General features: G+C 46.8%; 1 protein-coding gene across 2 annotated transcripts in view; it reads left to right on the forward strand.

Annotated features, from left to right (window-relative positions):
* Positions 1-14,704, forward strand: part of TMEM131 (transmembrane protein 131) — a 139,166-nt gene that overhangs the window by 114,043 nt on the left and 10,419 nt on the right. For both annotated transcript variants that reach the window (XM_032469726.1, XM_032469725.1), the window contains exons 27-32: positions 252-394; positions 833-1,019; positions 2,140-2,325; positions 3,117-3,275; positions 3,663-4,243; positions 13,117-13,292. In XM_032469726.1, the coding sequence (XP_032325617.1) occupies positions 252-394; positions 833-1,019; positions 2,140-2,325; positions 3,117-3,275; positions 3,663-4,243; positions 13,117-13,292 (1,432 nt within the window). The remainder of the gene's footprint in view (positions 1-251; positions 395-832; positions 1,020-2,139; positions 2,326-3,116; positions 3,276-3,662; positions 4,244-13,116; positions 13,293-14,704) is intronic.

A 14,704-nucleotide genomic window follows, 5' to 3' on the forward strand; every position in this document is an offset into this window, starting at 1 on the left:
AAGCATACCATTGTGATTATGTTCTTAGCTGAGACCTGAATAGTGTCTTATTGTACCATGTGTGACTCTTAAAAGTGAAAAATTCTTACTCTTCTCTATAAGTATTTTTAAATGTTTGACATGTAAATGTTTTACTTTTAAATTTAGTGTATTAATTTCTATGTGGTTTATGAAGTAACAGTAAAAACTACAGGCTAAAATATTGTGCATATTTAATGGAAGGAAAATCTGCGATTCTTGTTCTTACGTAGAAATAACCTGACTGTGATGGATGCTGTGATGGTCCAGGGACAAGGAACAACCGAGAACTTGAGGGTGGCAGGCAAGCTTCCGGGTCCAGGGAGTTCCTTACGCTTTAAAATCACAGAAGCATTATTAAAAGACTGTACAGATAGTGAGTATTCCTAATGGATCCAAGGGCACAAATTTCAGCATTTGTTTCCAACAGTAAATAATTCCAAAAAAAAAGAGCAGTATCTCTGTGTGTACACATGGGTATGTTAGTGATGGTTCCTTAATCTTTTAAGGGAACACCCTGACTTGCTTTCAGAGTTGTTTGGTTTGGATCTTAAAAGATTTGAAGTGTTAATATTCATTGCACACTGTAGATAATTTACTCTGTGAAAAATAAGGCATAATTAAACATGTGCCATCAAAGATGACTTACCAACGTGGAGTGCTTCCTGATGAAATCTGGGTCATGGCTGATCTCTGTGGCCTAAGGAGCCAGTTCATAATCTCTGGCACGCATTCCTGAAGAGTGTATTATAATCGCTTGGACCTGACGCACAGGACGGCAAGAGTTTACACTTAACTCACTTTTTTCCTTCAGGTTTGAAACTAAGAGAACCAAATTTCACATTGAAAAGAACATTTAAAGTAGAGAACACAGGACAACTTCAAATTCACATAGAAACCATTGAAGTCAGTGGGTACTCGTGCGAGGGCTATGGCTTCAAAGTTGTTAATTGTCAAGAGTTTACACTAAGCGCCAATGCTTCTAAAGACATCATCATACTGTAAGTATTTTCTCTTAAGATAATGAGCTATCTCAGAAGATAACGAGATCATTTTCTCGTAAGATAACTTCTCATTAACTTTTTATACTACAGCTGTCAAACTCTGTGCTAAGATAGGTTTCATACTGTTAAAACAGGCTGCACCTATTGCCGACGTAGGCAATAAAACTGTCTTCTGACCAAAGTTTAGAGAAACTGCACACCATGGAGAAACAGCACGTGTGTGACTCAGGGTCTGCCCTGCCACTGTGACTGAGCCCACGGTCAGTCACAACCCTGAAAATAACTGAAACTGGTTTTGAAGACTATCTGATTCACTCTGGAGATAGAGTTTCACAATTTTGAAAACAAAGATATGAAGAAATAACCAAAGATAAAGTGAAAAAAAATCAAATGAAAACATCTGTGGATAAAGACCTTTCTCCAAACTTTGGTCAGAAGACAGCTTTATTACCTGCATCGGCAATAGTTGCAGCCTGTTGTAACAGCTGACAACTTGTTATAAAGTTTATGTAATAAAATGTAACCTCTGTCCCCTTAACTGAACGGTAATTTTGTGATCTTCAGTGGACATTTACTTAATCAGTGACCACGTTACTCCATGTAGGAAGTAATGCTTGGCACCTGGAGGCACAGTGAGGCGTAAGGCACCTTTCCTCAAGGCGCAGATCCCGCGGTGTAGAGCTTACAGTTCACAAAGCAGAAGTCAACATAAAACAACGGGCAGGAAGCAGTACTGCAGGAGATGAATGTCAGCAGGGCTGGGATGGTTTTCTTAAAAAAAGGGAAAAAAGGCATTGTTAGGGATGTATCATGGGGGGAGAGTGTGGATTATATAAAGGGGGTAGAGGGAAAGAAGCTCGGAGACTACTTTCTGAAATAATAATTGTGGGAAGTTGATTATTATTCTTTTTTATGTAATTTTTCCAACTAGCCAATTAGGATATAGTTGCTTTTATTATTAACCACATAGCACAAGATCTTGTCCATCTTAAAATGAGAAAGTCGAATAAAAAGTATGCAACTCTGAAATTCTATGTTATGTTTCAAAGGCATTATGTTTAAACTGCCTGCGGTCTATTTTTAAAACGTAGTCTTACTGCCAGTCGTTCTGTTTCAGGTTTACTCCTGACTTCACAGCTTCTAGAGTTATCCGTGAACTGAAGTTTATCACAACCAGTGGCTCTGAGTTTGTGTTTGTGCTGAACGCGTCCCTTCCGTACCACATGCTGGCCGCCTGTGCGGAGGCCCTACCCAGGCCCAACTGGGAGCTGGCTCTCTACATCATCATCTCAGGGATAATGAGGTACTTGTGTCTTCTTCCCAGGCCGGCACTTAGGCATCACTTGACACTGTTCATCGCTCGCCAGGCAGTGTTCTGAGAGCTGGGTTCCACCAACGCGCAGCACAGACAGACCTCTCTGCCTTAGTCAAGCTTACACACAGCCGTGGGAGCAGTCAGAACTGAACTTCATGGGTGGCAAATACAATAAACCAAAGTCTTTTCTGCCTTTGAAATTTGTTATACAAATTAAGTACAGGTCAATTTCTTTAAAAAAGCACTCATAGTTTACCAGGCCATAATTTGATCTGGGCATATATAATTTACTCAACATAATGCTTTGTTCTTCTTGAATTATACCTAAGCAACATGAAACTGAAAATGTGAAAATATCTTAAAAACCTTCAGCATCCTCATCTTTTTTCAGTATATTTATGTATGTGCTTTGAGAATGAGATAAACTCACCTCTGAATTACTTGACATAGGTTACCCTGTACATCCTTTAAGGGAAAAGAGTTGACCTAGAGAGTTAGAACTAAAAAAGATAAGAGCTGCTGCTTGGTAAAAGGAAAAGTATCCTCCGGTGTCTGTTGTGATACACGTAATTACTTCCTCCATTAGCCTCCGTGTGAGTTGGCATTTGACAAAAGTCAGTGTGCAAACTTCCATTTGTAATGCTTCCTTGTCCTGTCACAGGCATCTTGTTTTTTGTATCATATTGTACTTTGCCAAGAAACTCTGCCTTTAACATCATATTTTGTTACTCTTGCACTAACAAGTGAACCCCGATTCTCCACCTTGTGTACCCCTGCAGTGCACTGTTTCTTTTGGTAATTGGAACAGCCTATTTAGAAGCTCAAGGAATTTGGGAGCCATTTCGAAGGCGATTATCCTTCGAGGCCTCGAACCCGCCCTTTGATGTGGGAAGACCGTTTGATCTCAGGAGAATCGTTGGTATTTCATCTGAAGGAAAGTATGTTCACCTGCTGGAAATAAATTCCCTAATATGCATAGATTTGGCCAGTGTAATTAAAAGAAATAAGTTTTTTCTTTTCATCTGTGCTGGAATGGGGGATCTTAATAAGACCCTGTGTGTAGTTCTCAGTTACTAAGGACTCACAGCAAATACCATGTTTTTATTATAGTGATGATGGTTAAAATATTCTTAGTTAGATCAATGACTCAATTCCTCAGTTTTCAGATAGAGCAGACCCAAAAGAATTGTGAAACGTATTCTGTTACTCGCTGTTGTTTCCTCAGGGAAGTTCACATTGGTGGTGGCTATACTAGTGAAATAATTTTTTTTAACCTTAGATGTTGTAAGTTGCTATTACTGATGTGCAGTTGGTCCTTTTTTCAGCTTGAACACACTCAGCTGTGACCCTGGTCACGGCAGGGGTTTCTGTGGGGCAGGAGGCACGGCGTCCCGACCTGGTGCAGGGAGTCACAAGCAGTGTGGCCCGTCCGTCCACCCACACAGCGGCCACAGCAATAGAAACTCAGCTGACGTGGAAAACGTCAGAGCCAAAAACAGCACAAGTACCTCTAGCAGGACTAACGCCCAGTCAGCCAGCAAAGCCAGCCCCCTAGTCTTAGATTCAAATGCAGTGGCCCAGGGGCACGCGGCCGGCAGGAAGTCCAGAGGGGCCAGGCAGAGCCAGCACAGCAGCCAGCACCATGGCCACAGTGCGCTGGAGCAGCAGTCCCCACCACCGCCACCACCAGGGCCTCCGCACCAGGACCCCCAGCCCGAGAGACTGTCGCCCGCACCCCTCGCGCACCCTCCCCATCCAGAACACGCCAGCAGCACGAGGCACAGCTCCGAGGACTCGGACATCACCAGTCTCATAGAAGCCATGGACAAAGACTTCGACCACCACGACTCCCCGCCCCTCGAAGTGTTTACAGAGCAGCCGCCATCGCCACTGTCAAAAAGCAAAGGTAATCACCCATTCCCGAAAGCCAGTACGTAATTAAGGGGCTTTCGTGATTGTCATTGTGATAAACAATTAATGTACGTTCTTCTGGCTCAAATATGTCTCTGCTGTTAGACTTCAGCTTGTCTGTCTGAAGACGCAAATAGAGGTACCCGTCTGTCATAAAAGGTATTTTTGTTCCTTAGGTTGCTTACCAGATTCAGAAATTGATTGGACTTGTCCCGTTGTCCTTGTCAGCTGCCTGTGATTATTGTGTGGTAGCAGGTTGAGCTTTTTTTTTAATTGTTAAGATTTTTGACGTAGTGGTAAAAATGGAGATCATCTGCCTTTTAACTCAAAACTAGGATTCCTGCACACCTGTGCTTTACAGCAGGCGTTGGCAAGCTGCAGCGGGTGGGCCAGGTCACGTCTGGTGCCCCAGCCGTGCTCGTTCACTTCCACGTTGCCTCTGGCTGCTTTTGAGCAGCGGCAACAGGGACCCTAAGGTCCACAAACCTGAAAATATTTACCGCCTAGCCCTTTACAGAGAGTTTGCTGACCCCCACTTCAGAGCTCTTCATACTATGTTAGTTATCTGTTTCTCCAAAAAAAGATTACCCTGAAACCTAGTGGCTTCAGACCCCACCACTTACCCCAGAGTTTCAGGGGTCAGCGTCTGGGTGCAGCTTAGCCAGGCTCTCAGGCTCCCACAAGCCTGCAGTCAGGGCGCTGGCCGGGCTGAAGTCTCCTTCAGGTTCAGCTGAAGGTGGATCTGCTCCAGGCTCACTCAGGCAGTTGATGTGAGGATTCAGTTCCGCACAGCCTGTCCCACTGAGGCTCTCAGTTCCTTGCCGACTGTGGCCAGCAGTCTGCTGGGTCCTCTCCACGGGGCAGCTCAAAGCGGTTGGCTTTACCAGAGCCAGCAAGCAAGAAGACAGGAAAGAGAACAGGCTGACAGGACGGAAGTCACAGTCTTCTGTGACCTACTCTTGGAAGTGACGTCCCATCACTTTTGCAGTGTTCTCATTAGAAGTGTGGTCCAGCCACACTCCAGGAGAGAGAATCCCATGCGAGCGTACGGTGGGGACCTGTGCGAGGCGTCTTAGAAGTCTGCGCACCGTATGTGCGTAGGCAGGCTCCTTTAACTTCCAAAGTCAAGATATGAAAGACAGTAAATGGCCTCTGGCTGTATTGCATTTTCATTCCTGTACAGCCTGAGCTTCTTTGCATCTTCCTTCCTCTCCGGTGGCAGCTGCGCTAATGCACATCACCTGAGCCTATTCAGGTGCCTCCCTCACTGACGGACAAAGGAGCTTTTGCCTTTGGTTTACACAGGGAACAGGGAACGCGGCAGCCCCGAGAGGCCAGAAGAAGCCTGACGTTCCAGAGTCCGAGAGTTCTCAGAGAATTTCTTAGTCCCAGTGATGTGAAGACTCGTCTTGTAGAGCCCTCTTAGAATTACGTGCTTCTGGATTTGTAGAACAGTAAAATGTCTTGAATGTTATTTAACTTCTTCCACAGAAATCTTTTTTGTTGTTGTTATCTCATTATTAATAGAGGTTACATGTTTTAGAGTAATTTTTATAATAATTTAAATGAATGCTTAAAGTTCCTTTTTTAATTAGATCAGGTTATATAGTGTGTTTTTCCCTTACTGAGAGCATGAGTAAAATAAGCATTATTATCCTTTCTTACCGCAAGGAGACGCCTTGGCAGTCAAGGTGAAAACCTCGTTGTTTGCATCTAAGATAGTCTTCCAACATCAGTGCAATGGGGCCGTTTTTATTTTCAAGGTCATTCATCTGCAACATAAATTTAAAACTTTTTAAATGTATTTTAATTTTCACAGTAGTCCTAGAGTCGACCTACCAAAAGATGTTTAATGATGGAGCTTGGGTACCACGTTATCAGTGATTCTTGAGCCCACGAGGAGACAGTGATCACAAGTGTCACATGAGCAGCCACCCCACTTGTTACCCTTCCCACCGCTGCTGTTTGGAAACAAGGAAGAAGCCAGATCTTTTTATTTTTTCTTCAAAAAGTGTTTTTATTGAAGTATAACATATATAAAGAAAACCAGTCTTTTAAATGAACTTTAAAAGATGGGCATTAATCTTGGGGTTGCAAAATACTGGTATATCATAAAAGCTTAGGCTTTTAGCTGGGGAGAGCTTTTATGATCTCTCTAAAGCTTCCCCCCACACCCCTGCTGAAATAGTCATGGTTACACTGAATATAAACCTTTGCAGAAGCACCCTGTTCTCTCCCCCACCCCCAGTATTTCACATGTAAAGAAGTCTTCCTTTGTGATGAGCTTCAGTAATGTCTAACTTTTGGAGACTATTCAGAAGGACCTCTCTTCAAATGAATGTGCTCTCCGTAGGCCTTGCGCTCTGCAGGCGGTCCGCTCACATGGCTAGTCATCCCTCCGGTCACTGTTCCTCACGGAAGATGGCACCCAGAAGTGCCCTCTGGTCGTGGCTGGCCTGAGCAGGGCCTTTGCAGCTGGACAGTCATTAGATTCTCTAGTTTTGTGGTTTCTCCTCCCATCACACGTGAGCCCTGGGGACTGGACAGAGGTGATGGCTGGGCTGAGGGTTAAAACCCGGAAAGCTTTGAGCATGGTGCCGCCGTTCTCAGTGTCTGCATTAACTGCAGAAACGTGGACTCTGCCGCCCGCCCTGTCTCTGCCCTTGGCAGTCGGAGGCGCAGCTGTCTCTAGGGGAGGGGGTCACAAGGCCGGGCTCTATCTTCGGGCAGACCCAGGTCAGATCCTGGCTCTACCACTTTCTAACTGTGTGATCTGGAGACACTTACTTCTCTGAGCCTTTGTTTGTTATCTTTAAAGGGGAGAGAATAGCTGTTTCTCACTTGGTAGGGTGTGGGCACTACTGTGATTTTTTGGGCAGGAAATGGTGCTTGCTGTCGTTAGCCAACTGAGTTGAAGGTGGCTGTGGAACGTCCCGGCAGAGAGGCCTGCTTGGAGCTTGGTCTGGGAGTGAGAAATGGGATAAGCAGAGAGACCTGGGAGCTCACGGCCTCTCATAGAACCCTCGGGAACTGCGGGTGTTAGACTGCAGGTGTTCAGGGAGGTAGAGAGGCGTATGCCCTGTGATTTGTCAGCATCTCGCATGTGGTCAGTTTCAGGTGTGCCACCTGAAGTTTCCTCGTCAAGTTTTGTTTCCAGACGAGTCAGGGAGAAAAAAGCTTGAAAGCTTTTTGGATTTCAGAGTGATTGGTAAGAGATTGTCCACCTGACCTGTACCAGGCCTGGGCCCGGGTGATGGGAGGTTGAGAGTTCAAGGGCGTCCGTGAGTTGGTGCTGGGCCCCCCCCAGGAAGACTGGGACTCTGCAGGCTGCGCTGCTGAGGTCGGGCAGAGCACATGGGCCTGCGGTGTGTGTGTCGAGGGTCCCAGGGGCCTAGATCTGATCAGTCACCCCTCCTGCCTTCTGGGCCGCCTGCCAGGGGAACAGACAGACTAGATGCAGAGCTGGAATTAAAAGTCCACCCTAAACGCTCTTCCCTCCAGGGCGTCTGCTGAGTTGCAGTAGGATTGCTTTTGAATACCCATGATATTTTATTTCTAGAATAAACAAATCCAAAATCTGATTGAATGTGATACTTTTATGAAAACCCTAAATGATTGCACTCTGTACGCTATGTAGAGTTTCAGCCGTGCAGCCTTTTTTCTTAGTCCTGTGTACCTTACTGGTTCTGCTTGGTGCTGCAAATGGTACATACAGCCATCCAGGGATACCAGGAAAAACTAGGACAAAGGAGAGCGCGGGTCTGCTCAGAGATTCATTATTAACACCTTCCTGGGATAAATGTGAAGCTTTTTTCATTTAAGTTTAAATAAATTCTTTTCTACCTTCTAGCGGACTGTATCTTCACAATCTAATAAGCACAGTATTAATAACACAACATAATGCTTGCTATGCATTTTTGAAAGCAATATTTACTTCAGCTTGAACTCCTGAAGAGTTTTCTTCATGTACATTTTCTGTTATGTTTTAGGTTTTACAAAATTATGACAGAAAAATATGATCCCACTGTGATTACGTCTTCATTCTCAGGAAAACCAGATTATACGACCAAGGTGTCATGATAGATATTTTAACATAATAGATTCCAAAGTTTGTTTTTGCTTGTTTTCATTCTGGCTTCAGTCTGACAAACATCCTAACCATTCTTTTTAAAACACGGGTCAGTGACTGCCTTAGGCTTTGCAGGCCGTTTATTTCCGGGGCAGCCTGTTCAGCTGCGCCGTGTGGTGTGCGGGGAGCAGAGTAACAGACCAGGGGGCTGCGTCCCGGCAAACCTGGACTCAAAGAAACAGGACTGGATTTAGAATGTCAGACCCATCTGCTCAGACCGAGGGGGCTATGTGAATGAAATATTTTTTAAATTAAATAAAGTGAAAGAAGTCTATGGTCCAGCCCGTTTCTGGACTTGGGGCAGCAAATCTCAGAGCAGGTCACATTGTTGGTGTATTTCACTCTTCACAAAGGCACAAAACTCACTTCTGGAGCTCAGCAGACACTGGCTGAGCTCTGGCCTGTGCTGGGCACAGCAGGCACTGAGGCTGGAGAGCTCAGCGAGGCCTGATCTCCACCCTTTGGCTGCTAAGACTGTATGAGGGGTGGAGCCAAGGGGGCACGTGGTGACCACAGTCAGCTCACATCCTCAGCCGGGAGTCTGCTGGATGGTAGTGGGCGTGGGCAGACAGAGGCGAGTGGCCTTGAGGACAGTCCATCAGGCAGTGGTGTGATGCCTGAGGAACCTGTCACCCATGCTGGGTGTACTCCGCCTTTGATCACGGCTGGACACATAACTCTGAGTTTTACTAAGCTTCTCCCTGCAGTTGTACTGTCCTTATTTGGATAGGTTTGTTTTTATTACTGATTATGCACTAGTTAAGTCATGGTTCCCATCCAGCTAGGAGAACTTCGGTCTCCTCCAATGAGTTAGTTTATCTCTGAGAGGGCTGTCTCCCTCTGAATTCTGATTCCTACTCCTCGGGGTCCCACTCTTTCTTCTGTGTCCTGGCAACAGCGTGGAGGTGGGAACTGGTGCTGTGCAAACTGAGTGTTCCCCAAGGGGTCAGGGTCGGGCATAAGGACGTGGTCAGACAAGCAGACCTGGAAAGACAGATGGACGGTAAAGGAGTTTGAACCTTATCCTGTAGGAAACAGATAGGATCAAATTCTTATTTTTAAAAAGTGTTTCAAAAAGAAAGCAGTGCCGTTGGCAGTGTGGAGGGTTTAGGAAGAGGGGCCGGTACAGTGGGCCTGGCAGCAGGTGCAGTCTGGGTGGAGACGTGGCAGTGGGGCTGAGGTCAAAAAGGTATTAGAGATTTCAGAGATAGAATCCATTTGATTGATTGATGGTGAAACAGATCATTTCATCCAGGTGACTCAGAACTGCCCCAGTTCGATTCTGTATTTCAGGTACCTTTTCCTCCTGAGACTCCCACGGGATGTGCATGCACAGAGGCCGTGAGAGATGGGAAACGAGGCGGCGTCACTGTCAGCAGATCTTGTACCTGTGGTGCCCAACATAAGGCTCTCATAAATCTATGTGGGATTTCCAGCCTAAGGCAAGGGTTTGCATACATTACAGCCACCCAGAGGGCTTGTTGAGACCAATTGCTGCCCCCCCCCCCCCCGAGTTCTGGTTTAGTACGTCTAGAGTGGGGCCTTAGAATTTGCATTTCTAATGAGGTCCCTGCTGGTGTGGGAGAACACTTTGAGAACTGCTGATCTAACAAAAAAATTTAAAGGGTCTCTTGTTTCCCAAAAGCCCAGTCTTCCTACTGGAAACCAGCTTATGAGGAAGAGAAGAGACCCCTTGGGAACAAGCTTGCCTGAGAAGTCACTTTCTTACATCAGCCCCCCTCCCAGTGCCAAGAGGGAGGCAGGGGCCACCGCGGAGTGTGCAGCCTCCCAGGGGGCACAGGCCCTGTCTTCCGCAGTCTGTTCTCGCCAGATGAGTAGCCCTTTCTCAGGGGAAAGTGCACTCTCCTCTCCCGCCGACTTTTGAACTTAGGAACAGAAGCAGCAGAAGAAACAGCATGTGACAGTGAGGTTGCTCAGAGCCTGGGTGAGTGGGTTGATGTCGATACTGTAGAGCAGTGATTCTCAGCCTGGCCGCACAGTCAAACCGCCAGAGGAGCTTGTTAAAAAGATACCCACACCTGGGTCCCACCGAGAGCCACTTCACTGGAATCTCTCAGGGTGGAGCCCACAGCAGCTTTTGTTAAAAGCTTCCTAGGTTATTCTAAAGTGCAAGAACCGTTATTACAGACGGAGAACCCAAAAGATGTTGCTAGGATATTTAACTCAGATTGGGACATTTTAGGTTTGAATTGCTTATGTCAAATTAATTAAAGTTGAGCCCCCAGGGAGACTATAAAGGGAAAGAGATGTTCCAAGGGCAGACCTCTAGGGAAAAACAGCAAAGGTGAAGCCAGTTTTCAGAAGAATCACAGTCCCAGAAGAGGGTGATGATGCCGGGGTCCAGCGGGGCGGGGAGAGGAGTGTTGCACGGTGTCCAGTGGAACTGAGAGGGCTTGTAGAATGAGGAGTGCTTGGGTCACCAGCATTGACAGTTAAAGGGGTTGTTGTCAAAATCACATTCTTTAAGGTGCTGGAGACAGATGTGTCCAGTACAGCATATTAAGAAGTTAATAAAAGATGAGGATTTGGAGGTAAAAGTATAAACCATTCTTTTATGAAATAAGCTTTTTTTTAGCCAAGCTTTCAGCTTAACTCCTGGTTTGTTACGTGTTTTTTCTCTTTTATTTGTACATCTGTGGCTTCAAATTTTGAGTCTAGTTTTTTTGTTTTTGTTTTTTTTAATCACTTCCAGCCATTTCCTATTTATTAAGGAGGCTTCGGGTTATTGTAAATACAGATCATTTATACAGGTAATGCCTCTCACCCATTGAACCTGAGCATGATGAAAATGTGTAATTTCAGGTGAGAAATGTCCTGCACAGGGGATTCGTGTTGGCCATGCAGGAATATCTGAAGTGCACTCAGCACGAACTGTTGAACCCCTGGAACCCGAGGGCTTGTGGGCCCCGAGCAGGACGGGTTCCTGTCCTGTCTGCCCCGGTGGAGTGGAGCTCTGGGCGTTCGGGGTGGGTCAGGGCTGCTGTAAAACCAACGGCCAATCTCCGGCTAAAACAAAGGCGTCTCAATTTTCAAGGCTTACTCTTTGAGCTATGGTTTCAAATCTCACACCTCCTGGAATTGGTGTGAAAGTAAATGATGAGATGGCATCCCTAAAAACCAGTCAGAGCTGTGCTTACTCTTTTTCTGGACCAGGCTCGGCAAACTTTCTGTGAAGGGCCAGAGAGTGAATATTTGAGGGTCAGTGTGCCACAGACTGTTTCCATCACCTGTTCGTCTTTGTTTCTTTTTTCAGTCACTTAAAAATGAGAAAAATCATTCTCAGCCCACAAGCCGTAAAAACAGGCCACAGGTCAGGTCTGGCCCGTGGGCCACAGTTTGCCACCTCCCGTTGTAGATGCCAAAGGATGAGTCTCTGGTGCCCAGTAACAGTGAGCATAAAACATTAGGGTTTTAAATGAGTTGTGTCAAGTCACTGTTATCAAAAAGGTATATTTAAAAAGACATGGAGGGGAGGGTATAGCTCAATGGTAGAGCACGTGCTTAGCATGCATGAGGCCCTGGGTTCAATCCCCAGCACCTCCATTAAAAATTAAATAAAAATAAATAAGTAAATCTAATTCCACTCCCCCACATAAATAAATAAATACATAAATAAATAAATTAATACATTTTGTTAATGGCGTAGACAGAATGGGTTCAATGGTGGCATACGTGGCTCCTGCAGCTTTACCAGTCTGCCTACCTGGGCGATCTCACTGGTGCATCGGGGCAGGGGGCTGGCATCCGGGGACATCGCCGCTGCTCTCCTGTCTGGCTGGGACGTAAGCTTCTCGGGGGCAGGAATTGTGTTATTGGTGGTCACTGCTGTGTCCCCGGGACATGGAGCTCTGCCTGGGAAATAGCCGGCACTCAGATGCTTGTCTTTGGAGCACCCACATCTTTTACAATAATAGGCTTTTTGTAGCTCTGTTTCAGTCTCTGTCCATATATGACTTATGTGGTATTTATGTGCCGGGCCCTGTTCTGAGGACGCCGTTTAGTTCCACATCACAGCACTGTGAGGTCGTCTCCCGCAGCCTGCAGACGAGAGGCCAAGGTCACGTGGCTGGTTAAGGGAGAGCGGGATTTGGACCCCGCCCCCCGGAGTTCTTAGAACCCCCTAAGTGACACACGTGGCCTCTCATCCTGGTCACATCAGGCTCTAAACAGATTTGAAAGGATCTCTGGTTGTCACTTCTGTGACTTTTCAAAGCTCTGTCACCTTCTGAGATATAAAAAAGTACAGGTGACCCTTGAACAGCGAGGGTTTGAACGGCATGGTCCACTTAGCGTGGGTTTTTCTCCAGTGGTAAAGACCACAGTGCTGCACAGCCCGTGGGTGGCAGGAACCGCAGGTGTGGGGGGCTGAGTGTGAGTCACACACAGATTAGCCTCCGTTGTTCACAGGGCTGCTGTATCCTGAGAGACACACAGAGTTGTCAGAATTGGTGAGTTCGCTAGAACGCATTGAACTGCACACTTAAGTGGGCATGTCTTAATTGTACCTAAATTATGCCTCAAAAAAGTTGATTTTTTTTAAATATTGTAATAAAAAGGTCAAACATGATTTGAAAAGCTTTAATTAGAGAAGAAAGAGGAAGAGACCTTTACTAACCAGAAAGAGTCCAGCATCTTAAAAAAAAAAAAAAAAAGAATTAATGGCTGTTTTCTAAGCTATTTAGAAATCAAGTGTATTTCACTTGGATTTTTATCCCCAGGGAAAGGAAAGCCTCTTCAGCGCAAGGTTAAAGCTCCTAAGAAGCAGGAGGAGAAGGAGAAGAAGGGAAAAGGCAAAGCCCAGGAAGACGAGCTGAAGGACTCCTTGGCTGACGACGACAGCTCCTCCACCACCACGGAGACCTCCAACCCCGACACGGAGCCGCTCCTCAAGGAGGTACGGCCGCTCGGCCCGCGCGCCTGTGACCCGCATCTCCTAGGTCGGGCTCCAGCCCAGAGTGAACGTGTTCCGTGTGCCATGAGCACGTGTTCTGAGGGTCAGTGCTCAGAGCACAGAGATGCCCAGACGGTCTCCCTCCTGCGGTGGCCGCTGCGGCTCTGCAGGCGATGGTCTCCTCTTCCCAGGGAGCAAACTTGGAAGCCTGTTAATCCGGTAAAATAGATAGAAATGCAAAACACGGCTTGAAAGTTAGACTCCCTGGAATAGTAACTACTCTGACTCCTGAAAATTGTTTCAAATTCTGAATGTCACAAGACGATGAGGAGGAATTACAGCACTCTTGACTGATTCTGTTGGACCGGTCCTGTCGCATCACCGCTGGTGCAGGGGCTCCAGGAGCAGCCACTCCCCACACAGTGACCGTGACCCAGGCGTCCGTGGTCACCCGGCACGGGGCAGCCACCCAGCGCACCTCAGCACATCAAGAAGGTGCCTCGCTCCTGGTCCTCAGCTCCCGAGTGGTCACAGGCGTCAGGGGTAGCAGTGCAGGTGCCTGGCCCCGTGGCCGTCGGCTCAGCTGAGGGCTCTGTCCCTGCGGTGAACGTGTCTGAGAGTATGAGCTATAAATGGTCTGCAGAGAAGTGGGGGCGTAATTCTTCTTGGCATTTTTATTTTTAACTAACTATATTTAAAATGAGCCAAATATAGCCTTTAATATTGGAAAGCAGAATTTCTTCCTCAGTCTTAATCTAGTGGCTGAAGGAATCATTTCTTAAAGATCCCCAGCAGTGTCATCCGCGTTTATTAATTTTTAAAGTAAAATCTGGACGTGACACTTCCTTGTCAGCCGCCCTCCCCTTTGCATCCCTCACTTTGGACGGGTGTGCTGTGGCCCCTCAGTCCAGTCCGCAGCTCGGACCCGGCTTCCGTGCTGTGTCACCTCAGTGGCGCATTTCTCCCACCGAGGAGCAGAATGCGTGCAGCTGATCCCGGCGCGGGGTCCCGGTGCTCTCTGATGGGAACAGGCACTTGGAAAGCATTTTCAGCACAGACTTTCTCCACAGCTCTGCCGCCCGCTTCCCTTCTGCCTTTCCAGCTTTTTCCTCCCCTCTCCTCAGCGGCCCCTCTCCACTGACCCCATCGGCTGTACCCACTGGCGTAATCTCACCTCTCTGCCATTGGTCTCCTCATGTTTTCCCATCTCCTTCCCCGTCACTCACTTCCTTAGACTCAGCTCGGAACCCCAGCCTCTGAGCCAGTCCTTCTCCCCTGCTGACCAGCTCTTCTGTGGAGTTCATGTGCTTTTCTTTCTCTGACTGATCTATTCGTCAGTTGCATGCATTCTCTTCCCAACCAGATTGCAAATGCGGCAGCTCATCTTCTCTTGTACGTGTCTTTTCCAACCCTGT

Source organism: Camelus ferus, chromosome 28 (genome assembly GCF_009834535.1).
Source record: "Camelus ferus isolate YT-003-E chromosome 28, BCGSAC_Cfer_1.0, whole genome shotgun sequence".
NCBI classification, from domain to species: Eukaryota; Metazoa; Chordata; class Mammalia; order Artiodactyla; family Camelidae; genus Camelus; species Camelus ferus.